A 23,341-nucleotide genomic window follows, 5' to 3' on the forward strand; every position below is an offset into this window, starting at 1 on the left:
CAGATACTGTATATTTAAAACCTATAGGCACATTTCATGGTAGAAGTCCTTAAAAATTACTACACAGGAGGAGCGAGAAGTAAAGCCGAGCCGCCTCTTCCAATGAAAACGTTTTCGATGTTTTGTCTTATGACAGGCCTTATCAGCAAATCAAACAGCTATGAAGTCATTACAGGAAATCCTGTTGACCAGGAAGTACCCCCCCCTGATGGTAGATAACACTTTAGTCTTTATTGTAAACGTTTTTTTGTAGGTCTTTATTACTCAGTGACATCACTTCACAGAATCACACATGCTTAAACAGTGAGGGTTTTTTTTTACATGTATTTGAGTGAAATGTTATACACAGGTTTTGTTACGCATGTGTGCATTGTGTTTTATCTCCACAGACTCTCATGTGACCAGCATATTTTTATCTGACCGTAACCCTTTTGACTAGTTATTATTTTTAGGGGTTTGCATATTTCACTAACTTGCTGTGTTCATGGGGAAGCATTTGTTAAAGGTCTTTATCCTTCTTTCTTCTTCCACACAAAACTCTGTCATACTACTTTTTCAACATTGTGACCTTATACTTAACCAATGTACGGTGTCAGTAATGACTATGTAAATAAATAAAACGCAATCGTTTATAACTGAAGTAGCTCTTTCCCGCACATTTTTAACATTATTATTTATCTGTGTCTGCTGTTGGTGGAGACTAGACATATTTAAAATGTTATTTTATTTTAAAACCTCTCTTCATGGACAAGAAAGGTGTTCTGGCTTAGAAACTGCTCTATCATTGTTATCCAAGTTCTCATTCAGCCATGTGAATGCGAGTTCTCTCTTACAGACATCACATTCAGTAAAGGCCTCTTGGTGGTAAAATCTCATTCTTTACTCTGCTTAGTATTCATGTTGTTTGGCTCCAGTGTGACACATATGAAATTCGCTTAACAAATAGTAATAAGACTACAAATAAAAGTGTATATATTTGTTGAAATGTAGGTTAAAAGTGTACATTAGTGGATAAGAGTAACAAAGTATTGGGAGTTAGTACCTTGTGATGCAGAGTGAAGTGCACATAGACACGTGTAATTCTCCACACTGACCTTAGGATGGCGATATTGAGTCGTTTTTGTAACTGAGTCACACGGTATGACAGTGCGAGAAATTTCAGCCTGGATGCATGTGTGCATTTTTTTCAGTGGGAAATAAAAGTTAGTGGGCTATAATACCTTTTTGAGTTTGTACTTCTGAGAATAGGTCACAAAAATGACTCCATTTTGTTAGTTTTTTCCCTGGGTTATTTATAGTGCATCATCACCTAATGGCAAGCACGAAGGGCACAATATACCCAGAGGGCACATCAATTGAAACTCAAGTGAGGAGAGAACCTGAGAGGAAAACAGACAAGGTCACAGAGCATGGACTAATTTAAAAAAAAAAAAAAAAAAAAAACGGATGTTTTTGCCCTGGCTCTCACAGACAGCCTGCTCAGCTTATGATGTTAGGTACTGCAGAGGAGAAAGACGAATCAGCACTCTCTGGGCCACCTCCCATCCCTCCCCCTCTGTATCACTCCCACTTTGTGTTAGAAGCGTGATGCTCTGCGGTGATGCACACTGAGGCGACCGCTACTAGCTGTTTATTTCCAAGACCAGAGCAAGCAGGAAGGAGCTGCTCCATCATCCTGACCTGGCACGAGGTAAGACTCCAAAGATGCTCAGCTACCACATCAGGAGGTAGATGGGACAGCTTGGATCATACCAAGATGGTATGGAATATGCTGGAATGTGTAGGACATGATTAGAGAGAATGCCCTGCAGGGAAGGTAAACAGTCCATCACTTACCATTAAAGTAGTATTATTTAGCTTGGTCTGTTGATAAACACAAACTTTGATAGAGGATTTATTTTGTAAATGATAGGAATAGTGCAGTGAAATGACCGTCACCTTCTGCTTTCAGTCATTTCCTGTCTTTAGTTTTGGCCAGAGTTGGATCCGTTAGGTCAGAGGATCTCAAACTTTTCAGGTTGTCATCGAGACAACCTGAAACTATTAATAGAAATACTGGCCTCCTTACTATATGGTGGCACAGTGTTCTTTTTTTGCTGTGATGTAACACTGACATGACCTCAACCAAAAACACTTCATCACCAACAGCCATAACTGTTTGAGTATTTTTATTAGTTTTTCATGTCTTGCATGTTTTTCAAAGTTGTACCGGGACTGTTCCATCATGCTCAGGTCTGTGTTAATATTCGGAGTGTTTGGAGGTGAGAATATATATTTATTTTTTATCATAAATAATTCTGCTCCAATTTAAACAATATAATTTGGTCCTAATCTTAACTCTGTGTGTTTTGCAACAGTACTGCTGGTCCCGGTCCAATCTGGCACGATCATTGTGTGCTTAGAAGCAGACAACGACCTGAGAGTCGACTGTCTTATTGAGCCCAAGCAAAACAAGTACCCCAGCTACGAATTCTCTAGGTCCTTTGGAACCAAGGAGATCGTCATTAACACCAACGTGTCCGGTGCATCAGCAGACAACCAGTTCAAAGATAAAACCTATGTGGAGGAGCTGCAACCTCATGGATACAGAATGACCCAAAAAGGCTTCACCGAGACACTCCCGCACAACACCACGTACTTGTGCAAAATGTCTGGTGTTGTTGCTAGAGTTAATGTGGAGAATAGTAAGTGTGTGTGTGTGTGTGTGTGTGTGTGTGTGTGTGTGTGTGTGTGTGTGTGTGTGTGTGTGTGTGTGTGTGTGTGTGTGTGTGTGTGTGTGTGTGTGTGTGTGTGTGTGTGTGTGTGTGTGTGTGTGTGTGTGTGTGTGTGTGTGTGTGTCCATGGTGTAAAAATTTGAAGAACAAAATATGTGAATCCCTGAGTAATCCAATGCATTTTTATTAAAGAAAACTTTCTCTTTAAACGTTCCTTCCTCTGCAGGTCAGGTCCTTCTCTGTTCTGCTGTCAGTGTATTCCTGAGAAGCTCCTGGTCTTGGATCGCTTGTGTGCTGCTCTTCTTCTATTACACACGCAGCTAAAAGACAACAACTAAGAAAAGCAAGCAGGCATGCGAAGGCACGCGCACATCCAGCCGCCACCCTTGCTTCTGTCCATACCCACATCAACACGCTGAAAAGAAGCTGTCAGCAGCTTGTGAATTGTTCCTTTTGTTTCCCTCGATCAAGCACTGACGCAGAATTATTTTCACTTGTAAAGATGTCTCATGAATTGTTCAAAAAGAATGTTTAGAAATTTGTGCTTGAGAGTTACAGAGATTGTGTTTGTATTAGTACACTGCAAAACATGTATATTATATATGGAAAATAATGCACTTGTTTTCCAATAAGGACACACAGCCATTTTTTTTCCAACAGTGTGTGTGATGTATATTATAAAAGCTAATGTGTCAAGATTACCAGACTTTGAATAAATGTGTAATTGATGTTGGTAAACATATAGATATTTGGTCTTGGTCTGTTTGTTGTTTCACAAGGTTGAAGGAGGGGATTTCACGTGTCTTTTCATTGGCAATTGAAAGGCCATATCTGTTAATATTTCTTATTTATTGTATGTTTAAATCATGAAATAAACACCATCATTGTTCACCTCATTTGCCATGTGGATCTAAATTACACTTCATATGTCATAGCGGGACAGATTCAACTTACCTTCAACTCTACATACTAAATACTGTCATACCACTGTTGCACAGAAAACATAACATAGAGGACCCAAATGTGCCAAAAACACTAAATTCAGATATGGCTGTGGTCCAGTAAGCTAATAGTGACATGACATTGATAGAAAAGCGATATTGATGATATCGAGAATAATTTAATTAAATTGTATTATTATAACACAGACATTTTTAGGTACTTTTACCCAACAAGTCCACATGAGTGGAAAAGAAAAACTCCCTTTATACAGGAAGTAACTTTAATAGATATAAATATAACAAATCATCCCTGAAGATGTCATGCATTTCGATGGGTAGCTGGTAAAAAACATACATACACACACACACACACACACACACACACACACACACACACACACACACACACACACACACACACACACACACACACACACACACACACACACACACACACACACACACACACACACACACACACACACACACACACACACACACACACACATACATACATACATACAAGTCAAGTCAAGTCAAGTCAGCTTTATTTATACAGCACTTTAAAACAGTTGTGGCTGAGGCCAAAGTGCTTTCCAATAAAAGACTAAATAAAAAAGTACAGTAAAGAGTAAAGAGTAAAAACAGTGAAATACAATAAACAAACAATAGATTGGCAACAATAAAACCAGGGACAGAGTCTCAAACATGGTTAAAAGCCAAGGAATAAAAGTGGGTTTTAAGATTAGTTTTAAAAGTGGACAGTGAGGGGGATTGTCTGACGGGCAGTGGTAGCTCATTCCACAACAGAGGGGCTGCAACAGAAAAGGCCCTGTCCCCTCTGAGCTTTCGTTTGGACCTCGGTACCTCCAGAAGAAGCTGATCAGCTGACCGGAGGCACCGAGCAGGGGTGTAGGCGTGGAGCAGCTCAGAGAGGTAGGGCGGGGCAAGACCATTCAGAGATTTAAAAACAAATAAAAGAATCTTAAAACGAATTCTAAAATGCACAGGCAGTCAGTGGAGAGACGCCAGAACGGGTGTTATGTGCTCCCTCTTACCTGCTCCAGTTAGAAGGCGGGCTGCAGCGTTCTGGACTAACTGGAGACGAGCGAGGGAGGACTGGCTGACTCCAACATAAAGTGCGTTATAGTAATCCAGCCGGGATGTAATAAAAGCATGGATTACTGTTTCAAAGTGCTGCCGTGCCAGAATGGTCTTTACCTTTGCAAGCCTTCTGAGGTGGAAGAAGCTGGACTTTACCACTGCCCTAATCTGAGAGTCCAATTTAAAATCACTGTCCATTCTAAAACCTAGGTTCAAAACCACTGGCTTCACATGTGGAGCCAGGTGACCCAGGTCAAAAAGAGGGGGTTTACAGGAGCCACTGGGCCCGAACACCATCACCTAAGTTTTGTTTTCATTAAAACTTAAAAAGTTAAAAGCCATCCAGGCTTTAATGTCCTTAAGGCATGACAGGAGAGGAGACAGTGAGGAGGCATCTTTCTTATTAAGTGGGACATAAATCTGGCTGTCGTCAGCATAACAGTGAAAAGAGATACCGTGTCTCCTGAGCAGAGAGCCCAGTGGGAGAAGGTACAGGGAAAAAAGCAGGGGCCCTAGAATTGAGCCTTGTGGAACCCCATATGTGAGAGGAGCAGAGGAGGATTCAGAGCCAGCAAGGCTAACACACATGGTTCTGTCTGCCAGATAGGATTTAAACCAGGCCAGAGCAGTACCACGGATGCCCACCAGGGGCTGCAGCCGGGACATCAAGATGCTGTGGTCCACGGTGTCGAATGCAGCAGTCAGGTCTAGCAAAACCAGAACCATATGATCACCACGATCATTTGCCTGGAGGATGTCATTAAAAACCCTGAGCAATGCTGACTCTGTGCTGTGAAGGGGTTTAAAACCAGATTGAAAAACTTCTAAAATGTTGTGCTCCTCTAAGTAGTCCTTGAGCTGGGCGTGGACAACCTTCTCCAAAATCTTAGAGATAAAAGGCAGCTTGGAGATGGGCCTACAATTAGCCAAGACAGCCTGGTCAAGGCCTGGTTTCTTAAGAAGGGGCTGCACCACTGCATGTTTAAAATACACAGGAACAACACCAGATGAAAGGCTGCAGTTAATAATAGTGAGGATGAGCTGCTCTATGCTGTGGAAGGTTTCTTTAAAAAGATGAGGAGGGATAGCATCCCGGGGGGAACCTGAGGGCTTCAAATGTGCAACCACATCCCCTAAAAGTTGCAAAGTCACTGGCTCAAACTCGTCAAGTGTAACCGGACAAGGAGCAGAGTTAGAAGGATCAGAGCCAGGAGCTGGAATCAGGGCCCTGGTGACAAGAACCTTGTCAATGAAGAATTGCAGGAAGTTTTCACACATTTCAGGAGAGGATTCTGGGAACACAGACTGTGGGGCATCTAAAACAGAAACACACACACACACACACACACACACACACACACACACACACACACACACACACACACACACACACACACACACACACACACACACACACACACACACACACACACACACACACACACACACACACACACACACACACACATACATACATACATACATACAAGATCATTATGAGAATCAAACTAAAAAACAAACGTGTCTCTAAGTAATCTTGATGTTGTAACCAGTGTGTGATGTGACGAATATCAAAGTTTGATAAACATCCTAAGTGTTTTTCTCTGGTTTTCTGATGCGCATCTTTACAGTGAGTATTCTTGACCCTTGGCGGGAGCCGTAGCCTCTGACAACACAGCTATGGCTGCTTCCACAGGTAGCAGGAAAGGACTCGAGCTTTCCAAGGCTGAGTACCTAAAAAGATACCTATCAGCCGACGAAGACTCTAAAAAATCCAAAGGGAAGTTAAAGAAGAAGCGACAAAAGGTGCCCGAGAAAGGGTGAGAGGAAAGTCACGATTAATCCGAGCTGTTGTTGCGCGTGTTAGCCGTGAAGCTAACTTTAATCGGCTGTAACCCCTGAGCGCGTTTTCACCCTTTTCACGGTCCAACTTCACAAAATCGTGTTTTCTTCTCTTTTCCTGAAGGCTGAAGATAGTAGATGATGATATCGACTGGAAGCAATTGGTCCAAGCGCAGGAGGAGATGGAAGAGGAAGAGGACGAAGCTCCAGTGGTAAGTTTGCGTTAGCTGACAGGCTAACAGGAGCTTCATTCATTACAAGTGAGAAACACATTGCTGCCTGTCTGATTGTTTGTAGCATCAACATGTAGCCAAAGAATGATGGGAAATCTTTGGATTCAGACTCCTCTATTATTAATGTTATTTTTTTCAGGTTCTAATTAATACCAATTTAGTCCTAAACGTGTTTGTATTTCCCACTCCCATCAGTTCTGCAAAAATTGTTGTATCTTTATAAGAAAACAAACATTCTAGATAACTCCGTAAAAACAGTTTTTGCCAGATTTTGATTTTCACAAGTCGTCACTCCATTTCAAAACGTTATCCCTTGCTGTCTACTCAGATTGCTGAAATGGTTGATGATCGTCCTGATGAGGTAAAACATCTGGAAGCATTCAGAACCAGCAACAGATGGAAAGTGATTGGAGGTATTGCTACAGAAGAAGTGATCATTTGTGCTTGTAAAAACTAGTTTTTTGTTATTTGTTTCAGTTAATGTTGGGCTGGGCAAAAAATTCAATTGATTTATCGAATTTGTAGCTAAAAAAAGATTGTTATTTTGCAAATTCGAGTTTTTTTTCCCCAGAATTCCTCGAAACTCGAATTGTTCTTTTAAAAAAAATGTGCCAAATTGCCCAGCCCTAATTTAATATGTCTTCTCCATGTAGCTGATGAAAATGAAGACACGGAAGAGGGAAAAAATGAAGAGCATCAACCTGCAGATCCGAGCAGCGGTCGCCACGACTCACCCGATGGATCTCCTCCCAGGAGGAGTCGCCACGACTCACCCGATGGATCTCCTCCCAGGAGGAGTCGCCACGACTCACCTGATGGATCTCCTCCCAGGAGGAGTCGCCATGATTCTCCTGACTTGTCGCCTCGGAGGCAACAGTCAGGAAAGGTGCAAAGTAAAGGTGAGTGCTAATTTACGAGGTGGAATGAATTTTTTGTCTGTGTAAACCTTGGCGACAATGAAAAACGTAACCAACAATCACAAGCTCACTCAGCATATATCATCGCATTTGTACTTGACAAGTAATAATGGGAACACCAATGGTTTTTTAACCTCAGTGTACATGATTATTTTATTCAAAAAAAATCTATATATTTTACAGTATGAGTTTGAGCACCAAGAAAAAACTGATTTTATATGTTATTAACAAATTCAACGGTTGCTCTGTCAGATTCATCCCCCGACCGAAGAAAGCCCAGCTCGTCTTTATCAAGTAAAAAACATTCATCTGATTCCTCTCGATCATCACTGGCGAAGAGGACTCAAACTCGGGCTGATTCAGACTCTGATCAGTCACCACCGAGGAAAAAGCCACCAAAAGGCAAAGCTTCAGACTCCGACCAGTCTCCTCCCCGGATGCACTCCAAATCCAGACGAGGCTCAGATTCTGACCAGTCGCCGCCTAGGAGGCGAGGACGAGACGCAGATGGAGATTTGTCACCCCCTCGTAGATCTGGCCAGCCACAGGTAAGCTAACCATATTAATTTTGAGGTTGATATAGTATCAATTGTGCTGAAATTGCTGAGTGTTTTGTTTGGTTTTCCAGGGCCACAGGATGCTTTCTGGTGGGAAGGCTGGTTTGGTTTCTGTTGATGTATTGAGGAAAGAGCATGAAGATAACCGACGAAGAGAAAAACACAATCAACCACTAGAAGGTTTGATCACTTTTTGGAAATATTTTTCCTGCCCACACCAGTAATAAAGCTCAAACCCATATCCACATGGAATTGACAAGATTCATCCATTAAATGGGTTTTTATTATAGCTTGATTAGTCTTTGTGAAGTTGATGTCATTCTGTTGAGACGACATTGTGATCCAATGATCTGCTGTGACTAGATGAATCCCGCAATGCCCAGACGGTGTTCCGAGACAAAAGTGGCAAAAGGAGGGATTTGGATACGGAGAGAGAAGAACAGAAGAAAAAAGCTGGAGAAAAAGCAGCTAAAGATGAGAAATATGCTCAGTGGGGGAAAGGGTAAATCTATGTCATTCTTCCACATATCAAGACAACAAAGACGTTTGGACAAGTGCATATAAAAACATTGAAGTGTATCGAATACGTCTTCACATAAGCTGAATTGTGTTCACAGGTTGGCCCAGGGCCAGATGCAACAGCAGAAACTTGAGGATGCACTGCATGAAGCCCAGAAGCCGCTGGCACGTCACCACGATGATGAGGATCTTGATCGCATGTTGAGAGAACAGGAAAGAGAAGGAGATCCAATGGCTGCAATGCTCAGGCGGAAAAAGGACCGCAGCACAAAGACACCAGGTTTTAAACATCACTTGTACTTGAGCCAGATATGTTTACAGTCTCTCAGAGGAAAGCTGGGTGGGATAGCGGCAGCATGAGTTGCCTTTTGAATATAAGATCATTTATGCAGAATGTTCGTTTCATGCCATTTATAGTATAATATTTTTAAAATTGCCTTTTTTTTTTTATTTTTGCAGCAAAACCTCAATATAAAGGCCCTCCACCACCTCCAAACAGGTTCAATCTTATGCCTGGCTATCGTTGGGATGGAGTTGACAGGTACAATAATGCACACATGATACTTGAGATGCAGTTTCACTGGAAACAACGTTGCCTTGCATTACGGCACAAATACCTGCTTTTTAGCTGTTGTTGAACCTCGTCGGGTGCATACGTTTAGGGGAATTTAGGTGTGGTTGGAGTATAGTAGTGATCATTTTTTTGTGTGTTGCAGGTCAAATGGATTTGAAAAGAAACGCTACACGCGGATTTCGGATAAAAAAGCCGTACAGGAGGCAGCTTACAAGTGGAGTGTCGAGGACATGTAAAACCAAGACTTGGGAGCTAAAGAGTGTCACTGTACATTGAATTACCATATTGTGTAAAACTCCCTCTAGATTAGACATGCTTGGAAAATGGGACTTAATTTTTGAAAAAGGAACGAAGCAGCTTTTTCTACTGTTTCACACCGGTTTGATACTGTACGTCAGTTTTCAGATTGAACTGTACATAGTCGTGAAGTAACAGAATTTTATGATTTTGTAATGTCTGAATGTGAAACTGGAACAATGTTGTTTTTTCACAGAATATTAAATATTCTTTTTATACAGTGTTGAACACTTGGTGTCCTCATTGCACATATACATTAAATATTCATGCGGCTGCTGCTGGAAAAAAGCTAATGCCTCAAAAATGAGGTCAGCGGAGTCTTGAGTTTGTGACGCTGCAGCCAAATGGATAAAACCAGACTTGAGCATGTCGGTTAACCGGAACTAATTGTTTGGTATTTACAAGAAGCATCTGATGACGTGAACCACATCTCATAGGAGAAACCTCTGATGACCTTCTGTCGAGAACTGTTGATGTACCTCACTGGAATTTACAGAATTAAAGCTTCCAGTCAGTCTTTCATTACTGAAACCCATAGTAGTCCATCAAACAGACAACCATGGCTTTCAACCTGTTTTTAAATGAATACATTGACCGTGTACAAATTAATACTTGTTCTGGTAAGTACATGGAATCTCTAATGAGATATAAATGATAACTACTTTAGGATTCAGTAGATGTCACATTTTTTTAATCTGGTCAGCTTTTTTGAATTGCATCTCAAAACAGTCGACTGAAGAAATGACATGACAAACGTATACAGCCCTACACAAATGCTGGCAGTGTTTAACTTGTAAACTTAATTTAACATTTTTCCAAGAGCCCTGGTCATGTCATTAGGAAATATCATGTATATTCTGTATTCAAAAGGAGAAATAAGTTTATCACTTTATTTGTATTCTGAGGGTTTTCTCATGACTGCTGTGCACGTTTGAGAGCAATGAGGTTAGAGATTCAAGCTTTTGGTTGTAGGTTTTTGGGGTTTGAATCCCACCGCTGGAACTTTGACTCCTGAAGCAGGACCCCTGACCATGATCAGTTCTGCATCATGACAGGCCACCACTCCTAGTATGTGTAGTTAAGGTCATCTAAATATAGAAAAGGTTAAATTAAAGTTGGGTTTTTTTTTTTTTGTCACTTGGTCTCTCAGACTTTAAACATGTGTGTCACAATATTTTTTGTTCAGTTTAGTGTCACTTTAGAGTCTCCTTGGAATTTTGAAAATCTGCTGAAAGATCTGAATTATTGACAGAATGGGTTTTCTTTATGGGAGTCATCCTTGGCATGACTATAGAAATAGAATTCCATTTTAATAAATCTTCTGGGGGACCAGTTTTGGCCCGCAGGACTTAACATTACCACTGCCTTACAAGTTTCAAGTTGTCCAACGTTATAATTATATATAGCATTTATAATGCTTTTATTTATATTAAGTGCTTTTCTTGTGCTGAGGAGTGGCTCGTGGGTCACTGAGTTCTGCAACAATTGCGACTACACGTGCATTTATTGAAAGTATTTTTTGCACTTTTATTTATTAAATTGTACATATTTAATCCATTTGCTTTGCAGCCTCATTTTGTCTTTCAGTCGTCAGCCGAGTTTCTAGAGTAAGAAATTACAGAGGACCTGAGATATCGTAAAACCATTTTTAATCCGATGTGCATTTATGTATCCTACTTGTACATTAAAATAAAAAGCACACGCATGTCCCACTCAGACACACTCGGGGTCGGAACCAATAAAGCGCAATGCTCCCGTTTGATTACGGAGTGTTTTTCCTGATGCACCAGTCGGTCTCATGTTGTTGGTAAACTTGATGGAACTCTGCAGGCAATTTGAAATCGACATTTGAAACCAGACCCACTCTTTCTGGTAAAAATGGTTGATTGGAACCGGATTGCGAAGGTGTACGACCCGCTGAAGGCGGGCAGCATCGACGGGACGGACGTGGAGCCTCATGACCGGGCGGTGTGGAGGGCGATGGGCGCCCGGTACAAGCCCAACAAGGGCGTCGTGGGAGACCCGCTGCTGACCCTCTTCGTGGCCCGTTTGAACCCGCAGACCACCGAGGATAAACTGCACCAAGTCTTCTCGAAGTTCGGTGACATCCGGCGGCTCCGGCTGGTCCGGGACATCGTCACCGGCTTCTCCAAGTGCTACGCCTTCGTGGAGTACAAAGAGGAGCGCTCGGTGGTGCGGGCCCGCCGGGACGCCGACAAGCTGCTGGTCGATCAGCACGAAGTGTTCGTGGACTTCGAGCAGGAGAGGACGCTGAGCGGCTGGGTGCCGAGGCGGCTCGGGGGAGGACTGGGGGGGAAGAAGGAGTCCGGACAGCTGCGGTTCGGCGGCCGGGACAGGCCCTTCCGCAAGCCCATTACCCTCGGTCCTGGCCCGGGGCCTGAGCGAGGAGGTGGAGGTGGAGGTGGAGGTGGAGGTGGAGGGAGGGACTGGGACAGAGGAGCCCGGAGAGACCGGGAGGGCGGGGACCGGTACAGAGAGGCTGACTGGGGAAGCAGAGAGAGGAGAGAGGACCGACACAGAGACAGAGAGCGGGAGGAGCACCGGTACAGAGACAGGAGCAGACACAGGGACCGCAGATGACTGAATGAATGATGAGAACAGTGGTGGAGCTCCGAGTCTGAAATCAAAGTTTGTTACAGATGTAAAGTCACACTTTTGAGGTTTAGGTTTGAAATGTGTTCCAACCTTCATGTTCCTCTCATTGTGGTACAAACTGATGTAACACAGCCTGAATGAATGAGTAAGATTCCTCATATGCTGATTAATGTTCTTAGTTTGTAATGCACCAACGTTTGAATGCCTTGCAACATCTTTGGTGACACACACACACACACACACACACACGCACACACAAGAAAACCTTATTTAATTATATGTTCTCGTTCAATAAAAGTCTTATTTGGCCTTTTTATTGAAAGGATGGCATACCTTTTTTTCCAAGTGAGCATATTCAGTACAGTATTTACAGAGCAGTTAAAACAAAATTTAAGTTGCTTTGCTTCTTGTGGTTGCAAATGAAATGTAGGTAATTCAGTTTTATTTTAATTGAATTAAGATTTCACATAGTTGCCTCGAGGAAAGTGGTGCCAGCTTGTATTCATTGTCACTGGTTTCAACCCTGGTCCAGCAGCAGATTTTGATGATGAAAATAAAACCAAAACCACCTTGATTGCCATTACTTGAGGGCCCCTGAGCAAAGCCCATAAACCCTTGAATGCTCCTCAATCATTGCATACTGCCTGTCCTAAACTCCTTGGGGATTGGTTAAATGCTGAACACTCGTGCGAAAGTACTGTTCTGCACCTCATATTAAATATTTATTATCGCACACAGAGTTGCCTCTGATTTATTTGTAGAGTTATCAAATCACAGATTTGTACAGTCATTGCTCTTGTGTTTCAGCAAATGTCTTGGTTTGGTTGGTGTCTTGCGTCTCGATCCGCCATTAAGAGCAGATCACATTTCAGTTGTGACTCAGTGGGTGAGTCGTTCTCTCTCAAGCTGACCTCAACTATGTTTGAAGTCATCAATATTCAGCTCTAATGGTCTGGAATGAGCATTAGCTTATTAAGTTATTTCCAATGACTCCACTGCACATCCTCTTGTTTTTTTGTTTTTTTCTGTCTGTCAGCATTATGGCTCCATTAGCTCATCAGATAGACTTGCTGCCGGGAAGTTCACCACCTGTTGCTGTAAAATTCAAGATGAGTCAAGAGTTTATGTTGAAAAGTACTGATCCACAGTGAAGCTGTAAAGCAAAGCAACGAAAATAATGACCCCTTCCTGTTTATTCTGATTCTAATGTGTCTTAATTACAACATGCTCACAAGAACGAGCTGGGATAAATCCAATACAATGTTATTCTAACAGAAAGTAACAACGAGAAAAGAGTTTGATGTCCAGTGTTGTCCAGGGACACATGTCACATGACAGTCTGAGGTGGAAAGCTGGTGCACATGCAACCTTTGATTATGTACTGTCTGGCATGAACTCCCATCAAAGAGTCGTGTTGTTTTGTCCAGGTGAAGCCTCTCTCTGCCTGCCAGCCAGCCGGCGATTCACAATAGGCCAACCGGGGTAAGTCTCTCTCTGGACTGTGTTGAACTCAATCCTGTGAATCAGAGCGCACAGCAACGGATCAGTTACTCCTTGTTTTAAGCAGCAGGATACGGCAATGTTGACCGGCCCACTCTCACCTGAAGGCAGGGTTGATGCCAATGTTGTCGGGCTGAGGGAGGGCCGGCGTTCGCCTCCTGCGCCAGGAGGACGGAGGAGGGAAATCCTTCTGATACTGAGACTGCATCTCTGTAGTATCTTGTTGGCGTTTCACTGCTGTTGACTTTGTGTGATCATAGTCTCCTTCTTCATCACCCCGTCCCAGTTCCTTCTCCTTGCTGCTGTTTCTCCTGTCTGTTTGTCTTGAGGATGTGAAGCGAGAGTGGTGGAAGTCTTGCTGTGTATCCGGGCCAATCAGGTGTCCTGAAGTGTAACCATAACAGGTTAAAAAGCTGCATTAAGTTTAATTTTCTTATTAGAAAAAAGCTGTGTTGATGTTTTTCCATAGAATCTCAAGCAAAGTGGGATTAAGTCATTTCATCATCTAAGTTTTATTTTTATTTTTTTCTAAATCTGTAGCTAGTTCAGTCAACAGAGAGAACAGGAATCAACAAAGCAGCAATATCAGCTTTACAAAAAGGTCCAAAGTGATGGATTTGGATTATCTTTTGGCAAGTAGGCGACTGAAAACTAATTCCGCCTTCGAAGTATCAATCCATTTATTTTTGTTACCCTAAAATGTGCCATTAATAAAATGTCGAAACACTGACACAGCTATCTTCCATGGATCCCACCAAATTGCACTGCTTTGTTTTCATAAGTTCTCTTGTGTTTGGACAAGGAGGATCTGTGGAGGATATTCATTTAGCAACCATGTGTCCCTCCACAGATACCACAAAATCTTTGGGGCACTTTTTAAAAACTTTCCTTTTGCATGCAGGTATTGCTCTTGATATATATTACCTTTTATTGGCATTTTGCTAATATGTTTTAGCCCATATTTACTTTCTCCTCAATGTACCATTGATAGAATTGAATCAACTACCTTTTATGGATGGTAGTTTGCTCGATTTGATGCAGTCATTTCTGCATATTATGATTACCCCAGCGTAATCACCAAAGTATTCTCAAGTGGTTTTTTTTTTTGGTTTTTTTTTCAGTTTTAATGACTTCCCCTTCATATTTGATTAAAACGCCACAAACTGCCACAGTCTTTTCTGAAAGCAAAACAGCGTGCTTTATGTCTCGGGTGAGACCGGATGGTAGACCTTGCTCTCTGTCTCGTTGTGGGATGGGTCTGAAGCAGAAGGCCTCGCGTGATGTGGTTTCCATTTTCGCAGGAGTGTCTGGGTACAGGAGAAGTCCTGAGGAAACAACGGGCAGCAACGTGGGTATTAACAGTGTCTGGTTGGAGACCGTCTCTGTGCTATGTCATGGAAATACTGGAGTTCAGTTGAGCCCATTTAGAAACGTTAGACTTTGTTGTTGATGCTGCTAAAAGCCTTTTCTTTTCTCTTTTTTCTTTTTCCCCTTTTGTTTTGCACACTGCTGTGGTGATTGCTAAACACACCTCATCATTTACTGAAATCTGTCCAATCAGGCTGATTTTCGGCTATTTTCAGTTTTAATAACCCTCAAACTCATTTACTAAGAATTTAAGGTCGTAAGCTTCAAACCTAATTTACTTTGACTTACAAAGAATGTAACTGCAGTGATACTCAGTCATTCCCACAGGTCTCATTTCTGTTTGAAGAATTTTTCCCACACGTGTGGTCATAATTTCCTCAGAATTCCAGATCATTAAATAATGAGGCTGCTTTAGTACAATGTTATTGTGGTTATTCCTCTGATGGGAGCTGAACATCAACATTTGAATGCTGCCCGAAGTCACAAGTAAAAGAAAAAGACATTACGACTTTATGATGGAAACACATCAATCTGAAGCACTAAATCTAAAAATTGGTAATGAGCTCAGAATATCAACAATTTAAACAGACTTTAGGATGAAATAGAAACAAACCCTTACCTGCCACTGCTGGTAGCTCCCCCCTGTAGGGCCGAGAGCGCAGGAAGAATTCATGGTGTCGACGAGGGTGTTGCAGGTTGGCATTTTCGAAGAACATTTTGTCTCTTGGCTCCGGGATCACTGGCTTCACCAGAAGATTTTAATCTATTCTGTCTGATGGCACAAACACTCTGAAAGTTACAAGATATAATAGTTTCATTTGTAGATAGGATTTTTCAGATTAAAATCTGGAATTGTAATCGCTGCTCTAAGGAATTTCCTGCATTACTTACCTTATGAGTCGAAAAAGACAAATGTTGTTGCACAAGCTGACATTTCTGCACACTGTGGGAATGTGTGTAAGGCTGTGAACAGAGCTGCTTAAAGCCTGTTTACTGCAGTAGTCATGGCGTTTTATCCTCCTGCTTTGAGTGACAGCTACAGTAGTTACAACTGGGACAATAAAGCAACCGTGTGTAGTAGCTGCTCACATACAGGCTTAAAAAGTAAGTTTTGTTTTTTTTTTCTTTTTCTGGACGATCCCTTTGAAAGACGAATTCCTGGGGAACAAAAAGAAAGAACATTTCCCGGCAAGCTTGAGCCTCTGAGCTGTGGATTTTTTTCAAGACAACTTGTGAAGGTCATTTCTTAAATGAGAGAATCGTATAAAATTTACAGGGGAAAGTCTCATAATGAAATAAATCTGGCTGGAAGAGAGTTAGACCGGGTTGACAAAAAGGACAAAAACTTAAAAGGAATAAAGAGTGCTTCTGGTTGATTCTCTTGTTACCCTGGAGCACTTGGCTACTGCTCAGCAATGTACTGCTCTCTCTCTTTCTCTCTCTCTCTCTCTCTCTCTCTCTCTCTCTCGCTCTCTCTCTCTCTCCTTCTCACATTAGAGGGCCTGTTTTGACCTGTAACTTCACAATCTTGTAACCCTATCCTTGAGAACGAACACACACACACACACACACACACACACACACACACACACACACACACACACACACACACACACACACACACACACACACACACGTAATTTGCCAGCTATTCTCAGTAGCTGTGATAAGATCAGTTTTCTATACTTATTATTGTTTTAAACTTGAAGCTCTCCTCTGGACTCTGGATTTTAAATGAAACCTGCCACTTCTTAGTAATTTAATTTGCTTGAATGCTTTAATTTCAACCATAGTAATCAGAAGACATTTCAAAATGTAAAAGTAATCCATGTCTGTAGGGAAAGTATACAGTATATACAACCGTGAGCCTCTCAGCTCCCAAAGAACCCCCTTCAGCTTATGGTCAATGTGAGTCTCGTTGTTGTTTTCTGTGTTCCGTGGGCATACCGTGGTCATTTTCTGACGTGAGCCTTAATAAAGAAGATTATGCACTTTGATTTGGAGTAATTCCATAAAGATATCTGAGTAGCATTGTGGATTAACCTAGACAATGTTCTGAATAATGCATGGAACCCTCTGCCAGCCCTATTTGAGACATATCAATGCAGCTACAGTGAAAACCAAGGCACACCAGACATCTGACTAAATATTCTTCTCTGTGTGTCATTTTCCAATCCCATCATACATCAAATTATTGTTTTTTAATTAAGTCGTTATACTCATTATAATCATTTGTAGATTGCATTCATTATGTGCAATCCTGTCAACATTATGTGCACCCACATTTAAAATCAATGATGCAGCATCCCTCTTTAGAATATTACTGCTAATATTGCAATTAATGCTAATCTGGACAATACTACAACTTGTTTTCATTTGAATTGTTTTTGTGGTGCAGTTTTAACCACTTTTAACTAGAAAAATATGTCCCTGGCTGGAGTCTGGTTTGGTGGTATTTCTGGCCTTTACAGGGTCTCATTGTAAATGAGCTGGTTTTCTTCCAGACACACAGGCCTCCTCCCACAGCTTCACCCCGAGGTCACTGCCAGCTCCAAACAACCCTTTTTATAGTTAGAGAAAGTGGTGTAGAATATGAAGGGATGGATGTAAACTCTTAAATCTATTTAGATTGTCTGGCATGGATTTTCACATAAACCTCTAATACACATGTATTTCTTTATTCCCTTATACAACCCTTTAAAACATATATTTTCCACAATGTTTCAAACTCATTTTGGCTCCACACCATTTTACTAGAGTATTCAGGGGTACCCTTTCAATATTGTTTTTGTGAGCGACAGGAGAAGGATGAACAGACTGGTTAGGAAGCTTAAAATATACATATTATAAAGTTTAATATTATTAATGTTATTACGTTGTTATTATAATAATTGAAACACTAACTTCTCCCGGTGTTCAACAACCAGCAGGAGTCCTTGCTTCCAAGAGTAACAAGCGATCCTCACGGTCTTTGCCCACAGAGTTATTGCCTCCAAAGTTTTGTCCCTCTCCAAGCTCTCTGCAACTACTGCTTTTTTTGTTGGCGATAAAAAAAAAAAGGAAGAAAAAAAGAAAAAAAAGTTAAACACAGTCAAGTGAGCCGCCACGAGGTTTCCATCTGCCTGTTTATACAAAATATTACGGTAAAACAGCAGGAAGGAGATAATTTGGATAGATTTCACAATTAGATAGACTTTTGTAATTTCAATCCACTTGATTTCAGATTAATTTTACTTAAGTTTTGAGTTTCCAGACTCATACCAGCTGAAATAATTTGACACATTATATAATAGCTCCAGTTTTTCCTCTGAATACAGACTGACATGACACATCCAATACGATCTTGAGCCATCCTATGCAATGGACTCATTCAAGGCAGTTCAGTCACTCCAAACTATTGAATAACTTATCTGATTGGAAAGAGTAAAAACAAATACCCAGTTTATAACACACACAGAGGGTTTTTAGTGATTTATTGTTTCATCCAAACAATTCTTGTAGCGGATAACTGTGTGCTGTCTTAAATTTGCTTTTCTGCCGTCCTGGGCTGCTGTAATAAAAACACCTTTCTTTCCTCCATCCAGGAAGAAAAGGTATCAGTTTTGCCGAGGCACCAGGGACAGGAAGACACAAACTATTGAAAACTGACTGATGACAGGACACAGGGACGGAAGAGGCGAGGGAAGGCAATGTGATGGAAGCAGGATTCTTGAAGACAGCAGAAGAGTTTTAAACTATTTATTCCAGTAAGAAAAGCAGCCCAAGTTCAGAGTTCTGCACATCCAGATCTTGATGAAATCAATTGCTTTTGTCATGGATTTATTGAACTTCTTTTAGGATGAATGAAAATGCACGGGGTCAAAGGTGAACATACAGTACATGAGGCTATGATTGAACAGTAAAATCAGTCCATGTCTGACGGTTTTACGCCAGAGTAAATCGTCTCTTCCTCCGTGTTCTTCTTCTTTCGGCTTGTACCACGGCCCTTTTTGAAGTCCAAAGAAACGTACTGGACGGCAGTATCTTCCTCATTCTGTAAAAAAAATAGAAAGCTGACGATGAGGCACTCCACAATACTGTATTTTCAAAGGTAAGAACTTTAACCCTTTACAGGACATTCATTGTGACTACTCAGTGTCACCTAAAGATATTAAAGTTTGTAGATATGATCAAATATATTGAAGAGCATTCTACTGACCACAATCACACTTCTTTCACCATTTGCAGCTTAAAAAGTCTAATTAGGAAACCTTCATAATTTGATTTCTATAAAAGATTGTCTGCATTTAACACCCCTCTTCTACTATATCGTGTCATAAAAGTACCCGAAATGTGACTTCCTGAGAGCACGAGCCATATTTTTCATAGTTTTCTATTTAGAATAGACATTGTATGCTCAGGCAAGTTAAGTGCATCAATGGGGTGAGCTGATGGTCGGTAAAAAATATTTTGACAGATCAATTAGCAGAACAATGTAATTAATTATTATGTGATTGTCGTCAATGTACTGTAATCAGTTTTGAAAGAACCAAGAAGAAATGTTGAAGAAAGAGAATATATCATCACTTGTGAGATAATGGGTTGAAAACTAGTCGATCCCAGCTATTCTTTTTTGGCCAGTGGATGTGGAAGAAAGGTGATTTAAGTAACTTTGAATGTGTCGTGGTTGTTGGTGCTCGACAAAGTGGTCTGAATATTTCACAAACTGGTATTCATCTCCAACTTTGACAGAGGTTGGTCCAAATAAACGATCCAGTGGGCAGCAGTTCTTTGGGGGGGAAATGCCTTGTTGACACCAGCAGAATAAATAGATTGGTTGGAGATGGTTGAAAACAAAAGGAACTTAAATAACCACCAGTTACAACCAAAGTGTGCAGAACTGCATCTCTGAGCTTTTCCAACAGGGTGAAGCAGTTAAAGCTGATGGTCTACAGCAGCAGATGATACCGGGTGTCCATGCTGTGATGTTACCATGTCAATTTGAGCCAAAACGACAATTCTGGAGGCAAAACGGGACCAATCTGGTACGAGCAACGTGTACCTGAAAAAGTGGCTGGTGAGTGTATATATTGGTTTGTTTATGGCTATGTAAGCAATTACAGAAAAAGTCATGGCACAAGTTAATACAAACCATGGTAATCATCTTGATTGAGGAGGCTTAAATGTGTTTAGCACAATTCTAAACATGTAAGCCTGTTTTTTTTAATAACCCACCCGCCCCCTGTAAGTGCTTCACGAGTGTGCTTGAACTGACCTGGATCTCAGTGGTGTACTCAGGAGCACTCTGCTGACGCTGTGACCCTTTAAAGAAGTGAGATTTCGTAATCGTTCACTTAAATAGTGGAAACAGCACACTGCTTCTTTGGTAAAGAACAAATCATAACACCTTTAGATTGAAGACTTTTTCTCTTCATCTTTTGACAAAGGACACCAAACAGGATGAGGTTCAAGATCACAGACATGAGCAGAGCAGCAATGACAACATGCATGTGGACGGGGGAAACCTCCTGCCGACCCTCTGTGGAATCACACAGAATTTAGAAACATTAGTATGAATGAAAATACAAATGGCATCAATAACTATTTTTTTTTTTTCTTTTCTAACCTCTGACATCCAGTCTTGTTCCTTTCCCAAACACGATCCCCCCACAGGCGGCCACGGCACAGTAGTACATCCCCGAGTCAGACCGCTTCACGCCGCTCTTGGATAAACTGTACACACAGCTCTGTGCGGCGGAGCCAGAGCTCTGCACACATCGTCCGCCGTGAGAGTGGACAGACAGGATGCCCATGTGTGGCTCTCCTGAGACCTTTTTGAACCAGTAAACACTGTGTTCGGCGTCGACTTTCCCAGGCAGCACGGTGCACTTCAGGGTGGCAGAAGCTCCTTGCGCCACGGAGAGCGAGTCAGACTGCTGGAGGAAAGACATGCGACTCTGGTCTGGAAAACAGAATCACATTCAAATGGAGAATAGCTTTTTTAAAATGTAGAAATGGCGAACAAATGTAGAACAAAAGAAATCATGTTAACAGAGAACCAAGAAAAGGCTTTAGTTTTATGAGACAATCAAGGCGTGTTTCTGTAATTTACATAAACTCAAGTATATCACACTTAATTCTTCATGTGGCTACTAATTAAAAATTATGATTAAATGGATATTTCAAGGCTCGTAATATTCTTTATCCATTTTTTTTTTTTACTTTTGGTACTTCATAAAAACACCCACACACATCACTGGCATAAACCACAAACTGTTGGGGAGGGTTGAATGGTCAAAATTCACATTTGTAGTCTAAAGAAAAAAAATCTAGATAATGACTCTAATTTATCACAGATTTGTATTTAAAAAAGTGAAGAAAGTATGTTTCCACATCCTTTATAATATCATGTATTATAAAACAAGATAAATGCATCACTTATGGTCATTGAGAGCTGTAGGACAGATCTGAGCATTGTATGTGATACGTGTCCCGGACCACATAAAGTCAGCGAGAAATTATTTATCGAAAGAAAAATATATGTATAATGACTGCAGTAGAAATTAGGTGGCGGATTTATTTTTCTAAGACATATATTATATTGCCCATCAATACTTTTATTTTATTTTAGACAGTCTAAAAAAGAAGTTCACATAATGTTTTTTTTATCATTATTACTAAAGAACTATAATTGCTAAGCCTTGGACTAGAGCGTTTTGGAGTGTTTTGCTAAATGTAACACTACAGCGAATCTATTTTTGTGCAGTTTTTTAGGCATTTTACACATTGCGCATGAGAAATATCTATCTCACCATTTAACCGCAACTTTTCAGTCATACATTTTGTGACGGTAAGTCATTTTACAATTTCAAGTTTTAAAGAAAAACAAAGAAATGTGAGTTCTCTAATATGGTAGCATGTCTAGTTAAAGATTGATAGAAGTGATCAAAGAAATAGTTGCTATGATAACAAAATACATCTCTATTGTAATTCCCACATTTCTCCAGAACACAATGGGAAAAGTGTATTTGAGAATATGTGACTGTCAATAAATCTTGGGGAAAAGGAGGTCTGGTCCCCCTCACAAGACAGAAGAGACAGATTAAAGTTGGATTTCCTCTCTTGGTAAGTTTTTATATTTAATCAAAGTATGGGGAGCCATGTGAGGTATCTTGGATCCAGGGTTTTGTAATCATATCTTAAAGAGATAAGAACCAATTGTCATTTATTGCCTTAATCCACAATAAAATACAAATATTCATAGATGAGTTACCTCTTAAAGCCAAGAAAATCCCTTCGTTAAATTTAGTGACCTGGATGGTGGTTTGTCCGCAGTAGTACATGGCAGTATCTGAGTACTGCACATCGGAGATGTTCAGATGGTAGAACCCATCTCCAGCATGAAGTGAGAATCGTCGATTATCAGAGCTGTTTTGGAAGGTGAGAATACTTGTTCTATGTCTGTAGAAGGTGAAAATGAGCCGAGGCGATGCCCCTGCGACCTGCTTGTACCAGCACAGGTAGTTAGCAGTATCCCTGGAACCATAGTAGCAAGGCAAAGTCACATTGTCCCCGGGGTTGGCATAGAGCAAACTGCCATCTGAAAGGAAAAAAAAGATGTTAGTGATCACTGTTGGCTCACACAATATCACGGATTTTTATTATAGTTTTTTTCTTCAATTGATTAAAGTCTTTTCTGAGGCTCTTTGGCCCACAGTTTACCATAAACATATACTGTAAATTTCATAAATATCATTAAATAAAGCATACTTACAGGCTCCGAGGAGGAGATTCAAGTGTAAAATGAGCCTGAGCATCGTTCACTTTGCGGCGTTCAGACTCTTGCAGCAACAGTGTCAAACACAAGAGCAACACCTTCTGCTGAAAACTGTTTATTATGTAGGCCTGGTCTCAGAACTGTGGGTGGCAATACACATACCAAAGGAAGTGAGACACTGACACAATCTGACCTGTTTCAACATTCAACAAGATATTTTATATACAAAATTGTCTGAAATCTCTTCTTGAGGTTATACTTTTCTTTGACCTGTGGCAATACATTGCAACACTTTTTTTTTTTCCTGTGTCATTAGTTTTCTAAATGCATGAAGTGCAGCAGACTTGCATGCAAGGTAGTTTTTCACTTGCTGACCTTCCAGAGGTGCTTGCACAGTGATCTG

General features: G+C 41.0%; 5 protein-coding genes across 6 annotated transcripts; 3 read left to right on the top strand and 2 right to left on the bottom strand.

Annotated features, from left to right (window-relative positions):
* The first annotated feature begins 1,557 nt into the window (after positions 1–1,557).
* Positions 1,558–3,609, top strand: LOC308122207 (uncharacterized protein). The gene is made up of 4 exons (XM_080483900.1): positions 1,558–1,690; positions 2,204–2,261; positions 2,358–2,684; positions 2,941–3,609. Exons 1-4 carry the CDS (start codon positions 1,601–1,603, stop codon positions 3,036–3,038), a joined length of 573 nt encoding a protein of 190 aa, XP_080340026.1. The 5' UTR covers positions 1,558–1,600; the 3' UTR covers positions 3,039–3,609.
* A 2,818-nt stretch (positions 3,610–6,427) lies between these two features.
* On the top strand, positions 6,428–9,924 carry bud13 (BUD13 homolog). Its single transcript, XM_080482483.1, has 10 exons — positions 6,428–6,579; positions 6,726–6,813; positions 7,163–7,247; positions 7,488–7,733; positions 8,004–8,299; positions 8,380–8,488; positions 8,672–8,810; positions 8,926–9,107; positions 9,287–9,368; positions 9,544–9,924. Exons 1-10 carry the CDS (start codon positions 6,440–6,442, stop codon positions 9,635–9,637), a joined length of 1,461 nt encoding a protein of 486 aa, XP_080338609.1. The 5' UTR covers positions 6,428–6,439; the 3' UTR covers positions 9,638–9,924.
* Positions 9,925–11,484: 1,560 nt separating this feature from the next.
* On the top strand, positions 11,485–13,046 carry snrnp35 (small nuclear ribonucleoprotein 35 (U11/U12)). The gene has a single exon (XM_080484016.1). The coding sequence runs from the start codon at positions 11,577–11,579 to the stop codon at positions 12,297–12,299; it is 723 nt and encodes a 240-aa protein (XP_080340142.1). The 5' UTR covers positions 11,485–11,576; the 3' UTR covers positions 12,300–13,046.
* Positions 12,569–16,604, bottom strand: LOC308122277 (uncharacterized protein). 2 transcript variants are annotated; one of them, XM_080484017.1, is made up of 5 exons: positions 16,074–16,604; positions 15,802–15,954; positions 15,044–15,139; positions 13,916–14,198; positions 12,569–13,830 (listed from the first exon to the last, which is right to left on the bottom strand). In XM_080484017.1, exons 2-5 carry the CDS (start codon positions 15,896–15,898, stop codon positions 13,716–13,718), a joined length of 591 nt encoding a protein of 196 aa, XP_080340143.1. In that variant the 5' UTR covers positions 15,899–15,954; positions 16,074–16,604; the 3' UTR covers positions 12,569–13,715. The 2 variants fall into 2 exon arrangements, with proteins under 2 accessions (XP_080340143.1, XP_080340144.1); XM_080484018.1 differs by having other exon boundaries at positions 15,802–15,971; positions 16,074–16,172.
* Positions 16,605–18,638: 2,034 nt separating this feature from the next.
* On the bottom strand, positions 18,639–23,062 carry LOC308122156 (uncharacterized protein). Its single transcript, XM_080483824.1, has 6 exons — positions 22,936–23,062; positions 22,435–22,761; positions 20,788–21,123; positions 20,569–20,700; positions 20,437–20,483; positions 18,639–19,215 (listed from the first exon to the last, which is right to left on the bottom strand). The coding sequence occupies exons 1-6, from the start codon at positions 22,976–22,978 to the stop codon at positions 19,087–19,089; spliced, it is 1,014 nt and encodes a 337-aa protein (XP_080339950.1). The 5' UTR covers positions 22,979–23,062; the 3' UTR covers positions 18,639–19,086.
* Between the last annotated feature and the right edge of the window lie 279 nt (positions 23,063–23,341).

Source organism: Lipophrys pholis (genome assembly GCF_963383615.2).
Source record: "Lipophrys pholis genome assembly, chromosome: 16".
NCBI lineage: Eukaryota > Metazoa > Chordata > Actinopteri > Blenniiformes > Blenniidae > Lipophrys > Lipophrys pholis.

What these genes read in the sequence shown, in the direction of transcription:
- bud13 (XM_080482483.1), top strand. Translation starts at nt 6,440, where the DNA reads ATGGCTGCTTCCACAGGTAGCAGGAAAGGACTCGAGCTTTCCAAGGCT. An exon ending in GTAGATCTGGCCAGCCACAG is followed by an intron (nt 8,300 to 8,379) that starts GTAAGCTAACCA and finishes TTGGTTTTCCAG; the next exon opens with GGCCACAGGATGCTTTCTGG. An exon ending in TATGCTCAGTGGGGGAAAGG is followed by an intron (nt 8,811 to 8,925) that starts GTAAATCTATGT and finishes TTGTGTTCACAG; the next exon opens with GTTGGCCCAGGGCCAGATGC.
- snrnp35 (XM_080484016.1), top strand. Translation starts at nt 11,577, where the DNA reads ATGGTTGATTGGAACCGGATTGCGAAGGTGTACGACCCGCTGAAGGCG.
- LOC308122277 (XM_080484017.1), bottom strand. Translation starts at nt 15,898, where the DNA reads ATGTTCTTCGAAAATGCCAACCTGCAACACCCTCGTCGACACCATGAA. An exon ending in ACAACGAGACAGAGAGCAAG is followed by an intron (nt 14,199 to 15,043) that starts GTCTACCATCCG and finishes GTTACACTTCAG; the next exon opens with GACACCTGATTGGCCCGGAT. An exon ending in GGCATCAACCCTGCCTTCAG is followed by an intron (nt 13,831 to 13,915) that starts GTGAGAGTGGGC and finishes TCTGATTCACAG; the next exon opens with GATTGAGTTCAACACAGTCC.
- LOC308122207 (XM_080483900.1), top strand. Translation starts at nt 1,601, where the DNA reads ATGCACACTGAGGCGACCGCTACTAGCTGTTTATTTCCAAGACCAGAG. An exon ending in AATATTCGGAGTGTTTGGAG is followed by an intron (nt 2,262 to 2,357) that starts GTGAGAATATAT and finishes GTTTTGCAACAG; the next exon opens with TACTGCTGGTCCCGGTCCAA. An exon ending in TAGAGTTAATGTGGAGAATA is followed by an intron (nt 2,685 to 2,940) that starts GTAAGTGTGTGT and finishes CTTCCTCTGCAG; the next exon opens with GTCAGGTCCTTCTCTGTTCT.
- LOC308122156 (XM_080483824.1), bottom strand. Translation starts at nt 22,978, where the DNA reads ATGCTCAGGCTCATTTTACACTTGAATCTCCTCCTCGGAGCCT. An exon ending in AACAAGACTGGATGTCAGAG is followed by an intron (nt 20,701 to 20,787) that starts GTTAGAAAAGAA and finishes GTGATTCCACAG; the next exon opens with AGGGTCGGCAGGAGGTTTCC. An exon ending in AGTACACCACTGAGATCCAG is followed by an intron (nt 19,216 to 20,436) that starts GTCAGTTCAAGC and finishes TTTTTTTTACAG; the next exon opens with AATGAGGAAGATACTGCCGT.